This window comes from Eretmochelys imbricata, chromosome 14 (assembly GCF_965152235.1).
Source record: "Eretmochelys imbricata isolate rEreImb1 chromosome 14, rEreImb1.hap1, whole genome shotgun sequence".
In the NCBI taxonomy this organism is placed as follows: domain Eukaryota; kingdom Metazoa; phylum Chordata; order Testudines; family Cheloniidae; genus Eretmochelys; species Eretmochelys imbricata.
Genome location: NC_135585.1, coordinates 42,694,694 through 42,711,932, shown reverse-complemented (window position 1 = coordinate 42,711,932; position 17,239 = coordinate 42,694,694). Strand labels below are relative to the sequence as shown.

General features: G+C 42.6%; 1 protein-coding gene across 1 annotated transcript; it reads left to right on the top strand.

Annotated features, from left to right (window-relative positions):
* Positions 1 to 5,659: 5,659 nt before the first annotated feature.
* Positions 5,660 to 15,063, top strand: LOC144274865 (olfactory receptor 14A16-like). Its single transcript, XM_077833964.1, has 2 exons — positions 5,660 to 5,692; positions 14,077 to 15,063. Exons 1-2 carry the CDS (start codon positions 5,660 to 5,662, stop codon positions 15,061 to 15,063), a joined length of 1,020 nt encoding a protein of 339 aa, XP_077690090.1.
* Positions 15,064 to 17,239: the final 2,176 nt, after the last annotated feature.

The window sequence follows — 17,239 nt, the reverse complement described above, 5'->3', positions numbered from 1 at the left end:
AACTTCCAAGGAAGGAGATTCCACCACCTCCCTAGGCAACGCATTCCAGTGTTTCACCACCCTCTTAGTGAAAAAGTTTTTCCTAATATCCAATCTAAACCTCCCCCACTGCAACTTGAGGCCATTACTCCTCGTTCTGTCATCTGCTACCATTGAGAACAGTCTAGAGCCATCCTCTTTGGAACCCCCTTTCAGGTAGTTGAAAGCAGCTATCAAATCCCCCCTCATTCTTCTCTTCTGCAGGCTAAACAATCCCAGCTCCCTCAGCCTCTCCTCATAAGTCATGTGTTCTAGACCCCTAATCATTTTTGTTGCCCTTCGCTGGACTCTCCCCAATTTATCCACATCCTTCTTGTAGTGTGGGGCCCAAAACTGGACACAGTACTCCAGATGAGGCCTCACCAATGTCGAATAGAGGGGGACGATCACGTCCCTCGATCTGCTCGCTATGCCCCTACTTATACATCCCAAAATGCCATTGGCCTTCTTGGCAACAAGGGCACACTGCTGACTCATATCCAGCTTCTCGTCCACTGTCACGCCTAGGTCCTTTTCCGCAGAACTGCTGCCTAGCCATTCGGTCCCTAGTCTGTAGCGGTGCATTGGATTCTTCCGTCCTAAGTGCAGGACCCTGCACTTATCCTTATTGAACCTCATCAGATTTCTTTTGGCCCAATCCTCCAATTTGTCTAGGTCCTTCTGTATCCTATCCCTCCCCTCCAGCGTATCTACCACTCCTCCCAGTTTAGTATCGTCCGCAAATTTGCTGAGAGTGCAATCCACACCATCCTCCAGATCATTTATGAAGATATTGAACAAAACCGGCCCCAGGACCGACCCCTGGGGCACTCCACTTGACACCGGCTGCCAACTAGACATGGAGCCATTGATCACTACCCGTTGAGCCCGACAATCTAGCCAGCTTTCTACCCACCCTATAGTGCATTCATCCAGCCCATACTTCCTTAACTTGCTGACAAGAATACTGTGGGAGACCGTGTCAAAAGCTTTGCTAAAGTCAAGAAACAATACATCCACTGCTTTCCCTTCATCCACAGAACCAGTAATCTCATGATAAAAGGCGATTAGATTAGTCAGGCATGACCTTCCCTTGGTGAATCCATGCTGGCTGTTCCTGATCACTTTCCTCTCATGCAAGTACTTCAAGATTGATTCTTTGAGGACCTGCTCCATGATTTTTCCAGGGACTGAGGTGAGGCTGACTGGCCTGTAGTTCCCAGGATCCTCCTTCTTCCCTTTTTTAAAGATTGGCACTACATTAGCCTTTTTCCAGTCATCCGGGACTTCCCCAGTTCGCCACGAGTTTTCAAAGATAATGGCCAATGGCTCTGCAATCACAGCCGCCAGTTCCTTCAGCACTCTCGGATGCAACTCGTCCGGCCCCATGGACTTGTGCACGTCCAGCTTTTCTAAATAGTCCCTAACCACCTCTATCTCCACAGAGGGCTGGCCATCTCTTCCCCATTTTGTGATGCCCAGCGTAGCAGTCTGGGAGCTGACCTTGTTAGTGAAGACAGAGGCAAAAAAAGCATTGAGTACATTAGCTTTTTCCACATCCTCTGTCACTAGGTTGCCTCCCTTATTCAGTAAGGGGCTCACACTTTCCTTGGCTTTCTTCTTGTTGCCAACATACCTGAAGAAACCCTTCTTGTTACTCTTGACATCTCTCGCTAGCTGCAGCTCCAGGTGCGATTTGGCCCTCCTGATTTCATTCCTACATGCCCGAGCAATATTTTTATACTTTTCCCTGGTCATATGTCCAACCTTCCACTTCTTGTAAGCTTCTTTTTTATGTTTAAGATCCGCTAGGATTTCACCGTTAAGCCAAGCTGGTCGCCTGCCATATTTACTATTCTTTCGACTCATTGGGATGGTTTGTCCCTGTAACCTCAATCGGGATTCCTTGAAATACAGCCAGCTCTCCTGGACTCCTTTCCCCTTCAAGTTAGTCCCCCAGGGGATCCTGGCCATCCGTTCCCTGAGGGAGTCAAAGTCTGCTTTCCTGAAGTCCAGGGTCCGTATCCTGCTGCTTACCTTTCTTCCCTGCGTCAGGATCCTGAACTCAACCAACTCATGGTCACTGCCTCCCAGATTCCCATCCACTTTTGCTTCCCCCACTAATTCTACCCGGTTTGTGAGCAGCAGGTCAAGAAAAGCGCCCCCCCTAGTTGGCTCCTCTAGCACTTGCACCAGGAAATTGTCCCCTACGCTTTCCAAAAACTTCCTGGATTGTCTATGCACCGCAGTATTGCTTTCCCAGCAGATATCAGGAAAATTAAAGTCATGGTGACTGCAGAAGTCTGGGCTTGTTCAATAGCCGTCTATCGCTCTTTGTTCATGGCAGCACTCCTCCTACCTGAGAAAGGTGCCCGTTACTTTGCTGAAGGACTGTCACTCAGAGAAATCAAGACTGAAGTCTGGGGCCTTTGATTTTTGTTGCCTTTCACCTACAGGCCCTGCTGCATGGAACAAGTCTTTTGCTATATAGGGAGTCTGCAAGTGATGGTGGGGAGGGCGGGGGCATGGCTGGTGGGTCTGGAAGTCTTAATTTTAGCACATGACAAAGAGACAGGGGACGTATTTAAGTGCAGAGTCCTACCCTGTGTCAGGTGCCAGCCATAATCCCATGTAAGAAGGACTTGCAGGAGTTCGTTCTATCTAATCTAATCTAATCTATCTATCGTAGGATTCACACTGTACCCATCACCATGCTATCTGAGCACCTTCCACATAAAATCGGGAGCCATAGCAAAGCCCCTAGTAGACCCTGAGGAGCCAGAGACTCCATTCCTTTTTTTGTTCTTCCCCTCAGGGTAAAAAATATGATTGTGGTATCAGTGCAGTTGTTTGGTTCTGGCTTCTTTCTCAGATTTTTTAAATTTTATTTTAGGGTTTTTTTTGTTTTTTTTTACTGGTGGATTGATTTGTTTCTTTATGAGGTGGGAGTGCCTGGGGACAGGCGCGCTGGAAGCTCCCTAGAAGTGGGGGGGCCACCGACACCTGAACCAAGGCCCCACCCCCATACGGCCTCTTCCCCCGAAGCCCCACCCTCATGCCGCCTCTTTCCCCCAAGGCCCTTCCCCATGCTTGCTCCTCTCTGCCCCCTCCCCACCATCGCTCACCCTTAAGGCCAGTAAAAAGTAGGAGAACATACCCCTCCAACTTTTAAAAGTGATGGGGGCATGGCCCCCTGCCCCCCCACCCCCATCTCCATTCTGGTTCCTCTGCCTGGGGAGAGGCTGAGTGTTTGGATAGACAGTGTTGTCAGTGTTTTCTCATTTATTGGGCGTGCCCGTATGTCATCTCCTTGATGGGGTTTTCCAAGCAATGGGTGAAGTAACATCTGTATTGGCCCAATTTCTCTTGTTGGGAGAGACAAATTTCCAAGCTTACACAGAGCTCTTCTTCGGGTTTGGGACAGGTGTTCAGAATGTCACAGCTAAATACAAGTTTCAGAGTGGTAGCCGTATTAGTCTGTATCAGCACGTTTTAAATTTTCATCCAGATTTGGGATAAAAACCAATTTCAAACTATTGGAATTTCCTCTACAATGAAAATTCCAACCAGCTCTAATTAGGGCTGGGACTTCCAAAGATGCCAAAGGACATAGGTGCAAAAATTCTACTAAAACTCCCTCAAGTTCCTTTGTTAAACCCAGCCTACGTCTTTACCTCCTTTGAAATCCCCAGCCTTAATAAGTAAAACACTTTCCAAAAGGTAGGGTGATACAAAGGTAAAAGTTAAAGTTTATTTACACTTTGATGATAAGACTGGTCTAGATACAAATAAACAAAAATACAAATAAGTCAGGCATCAAGGGCAAGATATGTAAAGATATTTAGGAACCTAGTGGGATTCTCAAAAGCATCTAGGCATCTATCACCCATTAAAATGAACAGTTCCTATCAACAGTTATGTTTTGAGAACTATCAGTTAGCCAGTTTTTTATCAATTTACTATTGTTTTCGTGTAGTGTTATTTTTAAATAGTGTGATGTTACCCTGAATCAAACCTTTAGAAAAATGCAAGTCTATCACGTCAATACCATTGCCTTTAACAATCAGAAATGTCACAGTCAAATCAAGTTCATTTGATAAAAAACATTCTGTGAAAACATATTGATCACCATTAATTGAACTTCTTTCTCCCTTGTAATTCCTTTTTGTTGAAAAATGACCATTTTCAAAAATGAAAATTTTTGTAAAGAACTGTTGATTTAGTGATTTTTTTTCTTTTTTTAATTAAATTTTTCATTTCAATTTTTGACCACATTTCAACGGAAAACTTTTTAAAAAACATGATTGAATTGTTTCCATTTACCAATATGTAGGACCCCCAAACTTAGAACCCTTAAAAAGGGAAATAAATTTGATTTTTTGAAATTCTTCACTAATTAAAAAAAAAAATCCACCATCGTTGTTCATCATTCTTTATTTCCTGCATGTTGTTCTTTAGTCTGCTGTTTAATAATTTTTCAGCTATTGAACAAGGGAACAGACACAATGTCGTGTGAGTTGGCCAACCAGTCATACATCACAGATAATGAAAATTCTGGAGTTGCTACAAATTTAAACTTAGGACAAACTTCTGAGTGCAGATTCAGTGTCACTAAGGTCTTGATCCTGCACACGCTTTATGCACAAGCTTTCTTTCCTAGTGTGAATAGTCCCATTAGAGTCAAGTGGACGACTCAAAATAATATAATTTAGCACTTGAGTAAGGATCTCAGGATGGGGGCCTAAATGTGAATTGCTAAAAGTAATGTCCACATAGGGCCTGATCGAAAGGCCATTTAATTCAGTTGAAAGATGTTCATTCATGCGAATGGGACCTCTCGAGAGATTTTAAGGGACAGATTTTCAAAAGTATTTGTAGCTACCACTGAAATCAATGGGATTTTGGTGCCTCATCTACTGAAGTGCTTTGGAAAAGCCCACTAAACAACTATCTGCATCTTTAGACACCTAAATATCTTCGAAAATATGCCCCTTAGGAGCTCACGTCCAGTAGATTTTCAATAAAAATTAGGCTCCTAGAAACCACATCTTTCATGGTGTTTAGGAGCCTATCTGAATCTTTAGGTGCCTAAATTCCTTTGCAAATCTGGCCCTTAGGCACTTCTGAACATTTTACCCAAATACCAAAGTTGTAAATGTAAAACTGGAACCAGAATTAAAAGAACAACAACAAGGACGATTACTACCAAAGGGAACATGAGCACAGGCTGAGAATCAGACCCAGTAACATCTAAGCCATTCAAAAACAACTTCACGGCCCACTGAATACCTTCCATAAAGTCTCCTTCATCTCTTTGTTTCTCAGACTGTCAATGAAGAGGTTGAACAGCGGAGTTACAATAGTATTCAAAGCGTTGACAGTCTTGTTCATGTCCAAGGCATTCTGTCTGGAAGTCCTGACATACAGGAAGATGGTGGAGCTGTACCATATAATCACAAGAGTGAGATGGGCAGAGCAAGTGGAAAAGGCCTTTTGCTGGCCTTGGGCTGATGGGATTCTCAGTATGGTGGAGAGGGTGTAAATGTAGGAGACCAGAGTTATTGAACATAATCCCAGGATGACGATGATCAAGATGATAAAAGCTGCCATCTCAATCATGTAGGTGTCTTTGCAGGAGAGAATGATGAAGGAATCTATGCTGCAGGAGAAACAAGTAACGACATTAGTGCCACAGAAGGACAACCTAACTCTCAGAGATTCTGGGATAGAAATAGCCAGGAAACTACACACCCAGGAGCCAAGGGCCAGCTGAGCAGACAAGGTGCTGTTCATGATGGTGCTATAGTGCAATGGGTAGCAAATAGCCAGATAGCAGTCATAGGCCATGGCAGAGAAGAGGAAATATTCTGTGCCCCCCCAGGAAGAAAATGAAGTCCATCTGCAGGATGCAGCTACTAAAGGGGATGGTTCTGCTTTTCCCCAGGAAAATCGCAATGGTCTTGGGAACACAGGCTGTGGTGTATCATATCTCCAGCAAGGAGAGGTTGCAAAGGAAGAAGTACATGGGGGGTGCGGAGTTGATAGCTGGCCCTCACTAGGACTAGGATGGCAACATTTCCTGCAACTGTCAGGACATACATCATGGTAAACACCACAGAAAGAGAGATCTGCAAATATTAACTACGGGGGAAGCCCAGAAGGATAAATTCCTATATCCTGAAGTAGATTTCCTTCTCTATTCCAGTCACAGGCTCCATCTGTCAAGATACAAGAGATCATAATTAAGGAGAAGCTTTGTTACATGGATTGTTAGACATCACAGGTACAATTTTCAAGGGTGCCTGTCAAGATTCCTTCCCCACTCTGAACTCCAGGGTACAGATGTGCGGACCTGCATGAAAGACCCCCTAAGCTTATTCTTACCAGCTGAGGTTAAAAAAATTCCCCAAGGTACAAACATTGCCTTGTCCTTGAACCCTATGCTGCCACCACCAAGCATGTTACACAAACTACAGGGAAAGAGCCCACTTGGAGACGTCTTCCCCCAAAGTATCCCCCCAAGCCCTACACCCCCTTTCCTAGGAAAGGCTTGATCAAATCCTCACCAATTTGTACAGGTGAACACAGACCCAAACCCTTGGAACTTAAGAACAATGAAAAAGCAATCAGGTTCTTAAAAGAAGAATTTTAATGAAAGAAAAGGTAAAAGAATCACCTCTGTAAAATCAGGATGGTAAATACCTTACAGGGTAATCAGATTCAAAACATAGAGCATCCCTCTAGGCAAAACCTTAAGTTACAAAAAGACACAAAACCAGGAATATACATTCCATTCAGCACAGCCTATTTTACCAGCCATTAAACAAAAGGAAATCTAACGCATTCCTAGCTAGATTACTGACTAACTTTTTACAGGAGTTCTGAGCTGCATTCCTGATCTGTTCCCAGCAAAGGCATCACACAGACAGACAGACAGACCCTTTGTTCCTCCCCCTCCAGCTTTGAAAGTATCTTGTCTCCTCATTGGTCATTTTGGTCAGGTGCCAGCGAGGTTATCTTAACTTCCTAGCCCTTTACAGGTGAAAGGGTTTTGCCTCTGTCCAAGAGGGATTTATAGCACTGTATGCAGAAAGGTGGTTACCCTTCCCTTTATATTTGTGGCAGTGCTTAAACGATATAGAAGCCTAAATCCCATTACAAAATCATGTAAGTTGCTTAGGAGTCTAAGAGCTAGAGTTTCAAAAGTGTTTAGATGTCAACGGTGCAGACTGACAAAAATGCTTAAGCAGGTTAGGCACCTAATGTGGTTAGGTGTTTTTGAAAATCCCGCTAAGCATCTATCTGAAGCTTTAGACATCTTCATACTTTTGAAAATCTGGCTCTGAAAGATTAAAGCTCTTTTGAAAATTGGATGTAGGCTCTCAAGTCACCCAGGGCCAGATTTTAAATGGTATTTATGCATGTAGTGGGATTTTCAAAAACACCAAGGCACCTAAACTCATTGGTTTCATTGATTCATAGATTGCAAAGCCAGAAGGGACCATTGTGATCATCTAGTCTGACTTTCTGTATAACACAGGACATAGATCTTCTCCAAAATAATTTGTAGAGCAGATCTTTTAGAAAAACATCCAATCTTGATTGAAAAATTCTCAGTGATGGAGAATCCACCATAACCGTTAGTAAATTGCTCCAAAACTTAATTACTCTCACTGTACTCCTTATTTCCAGTCTGATTTTGCCTAGCTTAAAGTTCCAGCCATTGTATGGTGTTATCCCTTTCTATGCTAGACTGAAGAGACCATGAAGGAATTTATAGACTGTGGTTAATTCACCCATTAACCTTCTTTTTGTTAAGCTAAATAGATTGAGATGCTTGGGTCTGTCACTATAAGGCGTGCTTCCTAAACTTTTAATCATTCTCATGGCTCTTCTCTGAACCCTCTCCAATTGATCAACATTCTTTTTGAATTGTTGACACGAGAACTGGACGTAGTCTTTTTCCTCTTTATGCATCCAAGAATTGCATTAGTCCTTTTGGCACAGCATCACCCTGGGAGCTCATGTTCAGCTGATTATCCACCATGACCACCAAATCTTTTTCAGAATCACTGTTTCCCACAATAGAGTTCCACGTCCTGCAAGTATGTCTTACATGCTTTGTTCCTAGATGTAGACATTCACATTTAGCCATAGTAAAATTATATTGTTTGCTTGCGCCCAGCTTACCAAGCGATCCAGATTACTCTGTAACCCTGTCCTCTTCATTATTAACTACTTCCTCATTTTTGTGTCATTTGCTAACTGTTATCAGTGATGAGTTTATGTCATCTTCCATATCATTAAAAAATGTTAAATAGAGTTAGGATATGAACAGAACCCTCTTGGACCCCACTGGAAACATACCTGTTCCAAGACAATTCCCTTTAACAATTACATTTTGAGACCTAACCGTGAGCCAGCTTTCAGTCCATGTATTGTGTGCCATGTTATTTTTGTATCCTTCTAGTTGTTTAGTCAAAATGTCAGGCAGTACCAACTCAAATGCCATAGAGAAGTCTATTATATCAGCACTATTGCCTTTATCAATCACAATTGTAATGTCATCAAAAATTATACCTAGTTAGTTTGACAGGATCTATTTACTATAAACCCATGTTAAATGACATTAATTATATTACTTTATTTCTTTATTAATTGAGTCCCTTATCAGTGTAACAATGCTGGTTCTGGTGGGACCCAACGGAGAGTGCCCATTCAGGAGAAATTGCTTCAAGCAGGGCAGTTACAGCCCAAGGCTGGGGTTTCTGTGCACACCAAGGCAAACCAAACCAGCCAGACAGAGAAGACTTTGCTTTTACCCCACTGGCTAACCACAAGTCACACAAGCAATTCCCTTAGACACCCCAGTTTCCCAGTATCACCACCAGTGCCACAAGTTATGAGGACAAATGGTGATGAAAACCAAGACCCCAGTAAAGGGAAAAAGCTTCTCTCCATCCCAAAGGACCAAGCCCCAGACCCAGGTCAATATACAAATCAGATCTGACCCACAAATCACGCTGTTGCCAATCCTTTCGAATCTAAAACCTAAAGGTTTATTCATAAAAGGAAAATGATATAGATGAGAGCTAGAATTGATTCAATGGAATCAATGACTTACAGTGATGGCAAAGCTCTTGGTTCAGGTTTTCAGCAGTGAGAGAATAAACTGCAAGTTCAAATCAAGTCTCTGGAGAACATCCACAGCTGGGATGGGTCTTTCAGTCCTTGGTTCAGAGCTTCAGTGTAGCAAAGTCCCTCCAGAGGGATGAAGCAGGACTGAAGACAAGATGGAGGAGCTGCAGCAGCTTTTTACAGTCTCTTGCCATGTGGTCTTTCTTTCTTTGTGCCAAAGAGAAGCTGTCCATCACCTGGCCTGGAAACACCTGAGAGTTCTGTCCATAGGTAGGTCCCTGAATACCTTGCTGAGTCCCAAGGTGTGTCTGCCTTCTCTCAATGGGTCAATTGTATATCTGGTGGTCCTTAATGGGCCATCAAGCAGGCTAGGCAGAGCTGACACCAACTTGTCTGGGGTGTCACGGAGAAGCGTAGCATAAGTTTGCAATACAGACGGTATAGAGCCAATATTCATAATTTTAACTACAAAAATAATACACACAAATAGACAGCATAATCAGAACCAGCAACCCATAACCTTGTCTTTGACACCTTATTTGACTCCCTTTATACAAGATTTGGTGCCACTACAGGACTTTGGTTGCAACAATGATCTATACGGTCCCAGCTCATGTCAATCACCTCACAATCAGCCACTCCGTTATCTTGCCTGACAGGCCTATAATTACCTTGGTCCTCCCATTTACCCTTTTTCAATATTGGCACAACATTAGCTTTCTTCCAGCATTTCAACAGTAAAGGCCCAGTGAGCTCCTCAGCTAGCATTTTTTAAACTCCTGGATGCGGGTTATCTGGATCTGCTGATTTAAAAATGTCTAACTTTAGTAGCTTCTGTTTAATTAGTGAGCTCCTGAGGTACTAGTGGGTTTGAGTGGGTTTTAGCCACCTCGATGCTATTGAAAATCCCACTAGGTGCCTAAATACCTTTAAAAATCTGACCCTTAGCTGCTGTAGAAAATTTTACCCCACCCCACACAGTGACCAAATTCATTTGGTCCACAGATTTCCTAACATCTGGAGAAACAAAGGATACTTTGTATTGAATTCTGTTCTTCTCAGTCCTCCTGATGAGAAACAATCTCATCATCCATGGGAGTGGACATTTCCTTCCGTATGCAAATAGCAGCAATTGGGAAATCCAGGACTCAGAGGGTGAAAACCAGCACATCAAATCAGTTTTTCATCTCTACCCCAGTCTTGAATTCTGTAGGTCACAAGAGATGCTCATGGAGTTAAACAGTTAAAATGCATTATTGGATGTTCCTTGAATGTTCAAGTCAGAATCCTAGTGCCTGAATAATTATTACCACCTCCCCTATCTCCCGACGCCTCAATCAGCTACGACTTACAACTAGAGTTTGTCAAGAAACAGGGCAAGGGAAGGGAAGGGGATCCTGATCATTTCATCATTTTTCCCATTGACATTGGAAATGTTGATGGCACTTTTGACCTACTAATTGTTCATTCAATCTTCAGCCAGTGCTATTCCTTGTCAAAAGTCCCTCCATGCTCTTAGCTGGGATTTTCAAAGGCGCTTAAGAGAGTTTGGTACCCAATACCCATTGAACTCCATTAGGTTATGGACACACAGTATGTAGAATTTCACTTGATTCTGGATGTCCATATTTAAGGGATGATCTTGACTTGCACTCTGGAGAATCACTGATATGCAAATCCCATTTTAACAGATCTACGGAATTTAGCATGAAGAAGAATAGGAAGAAAAATATCCCAGTTTCCCTGAAAATTTCCTTTCTTCTAATATTAAGGTAAATGGGTCAGTCTTGTCCTCTGCTATTTTCTCCTTCATGAATCTCTGCTGTGCTCTGCAGCAGGCAGGACTTGTCTTTGTTCCTCAAAGGCTCTACGATGAACATTTTACATTGCTATATTCCAAGGCAGAGAATCCTAATCTCTAGTTCCAGCACAACATTGCCAAACTTGAACTCCTAATCTTTTCTCCTAGATCCTCCCTCATTTTCCATTCTCCAGCTCATTTCAGAACTCAGCTACCCTTCCCAATACACACCTTTGGAACACTGGGGTTATTTATGTGTCTTCTTCTGAGTCCAGGACCATGATTTTTGTCTTTGGTGAAAATTTTCAGAGGCAAAGAGGGCAATTCTGTGGCCCAACTCCCATTGAAAATCCTTTGACAATCTCCCCCTTTGTATCGAACATGAAAACTGATTTTACAGTTTGCCCAGGATCAAATTCTAACAACCAAGGAACAGACGTCATGACTAGGCTTGGAAGGATTAGATTTTTATTGGTGAATGTTGGTAAATGTCGATTTCACCACACACACACACACACACACAAACTGATGAAAATGTATTTCCATCGATAATACTCAAAATTTACAGATAGGCAAAGTAAGAAAAATACTGCGGGAGAACTTATTAGAGTCAAAATCCAGCGATTTAGACTTTTGAATTAGGCTTACAAATGGATTAGTGAATGAACAGTAAAAACAGGTATGATCTGTTGAATTAAGGATATTTACTTTCTATAGTTAAATGTTGACAATTTGTGTTTTAATGGTTTATAGAGCTTTCACTTTTTGAATCTCAGTGTTAACTATCATTTGTCTGACAGTCTCCCACGCCCCACCCCCATAATTTTGTACAACTATGAACACTGAAATAAATAAAAAGTGGAGAAAATGCTTAAAAACAAACAGTGACAGTACCCATCAAAATTATAAATAATAAAAATAAAATGCTGCCAAGCCTATCCATGACATATTAAAGTATAAGTGAGACCAGAACAAGAATTTCATACAGAATTATGTACCAGACAGTGCTTAATTGTCAATGCTCATTAAGTATAATCCCTAGCTTTTGTGCAATGCTTTTCATCAGTAGATCTCAACACATTTTACAACTGGAGTCAGGGTCATTGTCCCATTTTACAAAAGAAGAAATTATAAACCAAAATAAACGTACCTGATTTTGCAGTGCCGGACCTTAGAGGCACATTCCATGCTCAGCTGAGACGGAAATAAGACTTTGCCCTCAAGGATAAACGATTGATTGTCACTGTGCAATGGGATTTTCAAAGGAGTTCAAAGCAATTAAAAATTCAAATCTCCTTGTGATTCAGTGGAATGTAAATGCCTGATTCCCACAGACTCTTTTAAAAATCGCACCCATAATGATTATCCTCCTTATGCTAATCTGAGCTAGTCTGGCAAAGATAATAATACCTTGTACTTATAAACCTCTTTACATCTTCAAATCACTGTCCAGTCATTAGCTATTTTATTCTACAACAGGTTGAAAAGAACTCCCTTTGTAGCCATAACTTCAGTGTTGTTTGGAATGGGCCCAATGCCCTTCTGTAGTAAATAATTAAGCATTATCAATCCTCTGCCATATGAGGAGACATTAGGGCAGAGGGGTAAAGGATCTTGCTTAGGGATGCATCGGAAGTCAGGGGAAAAGCCCGGAACAGAGACCATCTCCTGCCTTCTAATACCCTAAACTTCATAGTTACAGAGGGCCTGATCCAATGACAGAGGAAGTCAAAGTTATTCTATTCATTCACTCTAGTAGACTTGGGAAGAAATTCATGGTGCTTTTTCACCTGTAGATTTCAAACCATTTTACCAAGGTGGGTGAGTGGTATTATTTCATTTATTTACAGATGGGGAAACTGAGGCACAGACAGTTAATCTGACTTTCACACAGTAAATGAGTGACAGAGCTGGGACAAACTCCAACTCCTTATTTCCCATCTACCAGACCAGGCTACAGCTGAGATTTCAAAAGCTGCCTAAGGGATTATGGGGCAAATTCTTAAAGGCTTTTAGGTGTGTAGTGGGATTTTTCAAAGCAGCTAGGTGTCTAATACCCATTGCAATCAAGGATTTTTAGATGCCGAGATACTTCTAAAAATCTCATTAGGTGCCTAAAAACCTTTAAAAATCTGGTTCTTAAACAAACAAATGCCCGTGAAAATGAATGAGGAGTGGGTGTCCATGTGGCATTTGTGGCTATGAAAACCTAAGTCTACCTCTTAGAGAACTATCCAATCCATTTTTACATTCTTATCTATGCGACTCAATAAATTACAGCAGCAGCGAGTTCCACAGATCTATCATATAGTTATTTTCTCTTCTGCATTCAAGAGTTGAAAAAGATGAGTGAAATTTAGAAAGTGAGAAAGTAAGTGAGAGAGAAGGAAGTATGTTACAGATGAACCAATTACTCACTGCGAAACCTATTCCTTCCAACCAGATATGGCCCAGTAGGTCACATTACCAAGTATACAAAAAATAGGTCTTAATACAAGTGGTTTAAAGTATATTTCTGGGATCCTCTCTCTCTCTCTCTAGTGGACCTAACTTATTAGCTTTTGCTGACAGAACTAGCCAGAACAGACCTCCTTCACACATTATATTCTCTCCTTAGACTGAGGCGTTCTTGGATTCTGAGGAAAAAAATGCATTGCGAGCCATATTTTTTCCTCCAGCTATAAATCAAACATTTAAAGGTTTCATACACAAAATCTTCCTACTATTGCATAAATTTCTATATTGATTAGAATCTCATTGCATTACCATTTTGTCATCACCCTGCTGTCTTTTTCCCTTACCTGCTTCGTTTATGTATGGCAACTCAACAGGTCCAAGAAAGAAGACGAATTTATGTTCCTCAGAAGTGCTCTTGGGATTTGGTCTCAACAGAATTTCACTGTCTTCTCAAGAATGTGCCAAACCCCTGGCTTAGTGAGGACGGTGTCCTTGTTTAAAGAAGAGCACTGGAAGTTAGGAGACCTTGGTTCTGTGTCTCCATTGACTTGCTGATGGACCACTGTGAAATTGTTTAAGTTCTTTGTTCCTCAGTTTCTCCATTTGTAAAAGACAAAAGGCCAGATTTCTCAAGGTATTTAGATGCCTATTGAAATTTCCAGAAGCACCTCGGAACCTACAACTCATTGATTTCTGTGTCCAACCAAACCACTGTGACCGAGTTCCTTCTCCTGGGATTCTCTGATGTTCGAGAGCTGCAGATTTTGCACTTCATGGTGTTTCTAGTGCTTTACCTGGCAGCCCTGGCAGGGAATCTTCTCATCGTCACAGCCATAGCTCTTGACCACCACCTTCACACCCCCATGTACTTCTTCCTGATGAGTTTGTCCATCCTAGACCTCGGCACCATCTCTGTCACCATCCCCAAATCTATGGCCAATTCCCTTATGAACACTAAGTCCATTTCCTATTCTGGATGTGTCGCCCAAGTCTTTTTCCTCATCTTCTTTGTTGTAGCCGACTTCGCCTTACTCACCATCATGGCGTACGATCGATATGTCGCCATCTGCAAACCACTGCACTATGAGACTATAATGAACAGGAGAGCTTGTGTCCAAATGGCAGCCAGTGCCTGGATCAGTGTAGTTCTCTATTCTTCATTGCAGACGGGGAACACGTTTTCGATAACCTTCTGTGGAGGCAACATGGTGGATCAGTTCTTCTGTGAAATCCCCCAGCTATTCAAGCTCGCCTGCTCTAACTCGTACTTCAGTGAAGTTGGGGTTATTGCATTTGGTGTGTGTTTAACCCTAAGTTGCTTTGTTTTTATAATTGTGACATATGTTCAGATCTTGACCACGGTATTGAGAATCCCCTCTGAGCAGGGCCGACATAAAACCTTCTCCACATGCCTTCCGCACCTCATTGTAATTTCCATGTTTCTTTCCACTGGTCTCTTTGCCTACATGAAACCCGTCTCCAGCTCTCCGTCAACTCTGGATCTCGTGATGGCTGTTCTCTATTCCGTGCTGCCGCCAGTGATGAATCCGATCATCTACAGCATAAGGAACAAGGAAATCAAAGCTTCCCTGAGGAAACTGACTGGGTGGAGGTTATTCAACAAGAATAAAATGTCTGCGTTTCTCTGATGAACATGGTTTTATCTGTTTTTTTTACAAATACAATCAACTGATGACATTATTGTCCCCATAAGAATATGGTGTGTGATTTTTTTTTAATGCAAAATGCTGTCTGTATAGTGGTAAATCCACACTAACTCCACTCAGTCAGTGGAGTTCTTCCAGGTTTATAGCAGTATAAGTAAGATGAAAATCTATCGATCGCCTGCTTCTATACTGCCACCCCTCACCATGTTATCTGAGTTCCTTCCACGTAAAATCAGTAGCCATTAGAAAGTACCCAGTGGACTTCATGGAGTCTCTGGTTCTTCTCCTTTTTTGGGGTCAAAACTTTGCTTGGGGTATGATGGCTTTTGGGTTTCGGTTTGCTGGTGTGACAGCGCGGGATATGACAGCATCAGATCATGAACTCTGTGTTTTGATATCTGGGTAAATATTGACATGGTGACTTCAGAAGCCTGGGCTTGTTCAATAGCCGTCTATCGCTCTTTGTTCATGGTAGCTCTCCTACCTGAGAAAGGTGCATGTTACTTTGCTGAAGAAAGAAGAGAAATCACTCAGAGAAATCAAGACTGAAGTCTGGGGCCTTTGATTTTTGTTGCCTTTCACCTACGGGCCCTGCTGCATGTAACAAGTCTTTTGCTGTATAGGGAGTCTGGAAGTGAGGGGTGGGGGGAGGGCGGGGGCATGGCTGGTGGGTCTGGAAGTCTTAATTTTAGCACATGACAAAGAGACAGGGGACCTATTTAAGTGCAGAGTCCTACCCTGTGTCAGGTGCCAACCATAATCCCATGTAAGAAGGACTTGCAGGAGTTCGTTCTATCTAATCTATCTGTCTATCGTAGGATTCCACACTGTCACCCATCACCATGCTATCTGAGCACCTTCCACATAAAATCAGGAGCCACAGCAAAGCCCCTAGTAGACCCTAAGGAGCCAGAGACTCCATTCCTTTTTTTGTTCTTCCCCTCAGGGTAAATGATATGATTGTGGTATCAGTGCAGTTGTTTGGTTCTTGCTTCTTTCTCAGATTTTTTTAATTTTATTTTAGGGGGTTTTTTGTTTTTTTTTTATTGGTGGATTGATTTGTTTCTTTATGAGGTGGGAGTGCCTGGGGACAGGAGCGCTGGAAGCTCCCTAGAAGCGGGGGGGGGGCACTGACACCTGAACCAAGGCCCCACCCCCACACGGCCTCTTCCCCCGAGGCCCCACCCTCATGCCGCCTCTTCCCCCCCAAAGCCCTTCCCCATGCTTGCTCCTCTCTGCCCCCTCCCCACCATCGCTCACCCTTAAGGCCAGTAAAAAGTGGGAGAACATAGCCCTCCCACTTTTAAAAGTGGTCGAGCCATGGCCCCCTGCCCTCCCACCCCCATCTCCAGTCTGGTTCCTCTGCCTGGGGAGATGCTGAGTGTTTGGATAGACAGTGTTGTCAGTGTTTTCTCCTTTATTGGGCGTGCCCGTATGTCATCTCCTTGATGGGGTTTTCCGAGCAATGGGTGAAGTAACATCCTGTATTGGCCCAATTTCTGTTGTTGGGAGAGACAAATTTCCAAGCTTACACAGAGCTCTTCTTCGGGTCTGGGACAGGTGTCACAGCTAACTACAAGTTTCAGAGCGGTAGCCGTATTAGTCTGTATCAGCACGTTTTAAATTTTCATCCAGATTTGGGATAAAAACCAATTTCAAACTATTGGAATTTCCTCTACAATGAAAATTCCAACCAGCTCTAATTAGGGCTGGGACTTCCAAAGATGCCAAAGGGACATAGGTGCAAAAATTCTATTGAAACTCTCTCAGGTTCCTTTGGTAAACCCAGCCTACGTCTTTACACTCCTTTGAAATCCCCAGCCTTAATAAGTAAAACACTTTCCAAAAGGTAGGGGGATACAAAGGTAAAAGTTAAAGCTTATTTACACTTTGATGATAAGACTGGTCTAGATACAAATATACAAAAATACAAATAAGTCCGGCATCAAGGGCAAGATATGTAAAGGTATTTAGGAACCTAGTGGGATTCTCAAAAGCATCTAGGTGTCTATCACCCATTAAAATCAATAGTTCCCATCAACAGATGATGACACTAAACTGGGAGGAGTGGTAGATACGCTGGAGGGTAGGGATAGGATACAGAGGGACCTAGAAAAATTGGAGGGTTGGGCCAAAAGAAATCTGATGAGGTTCAACA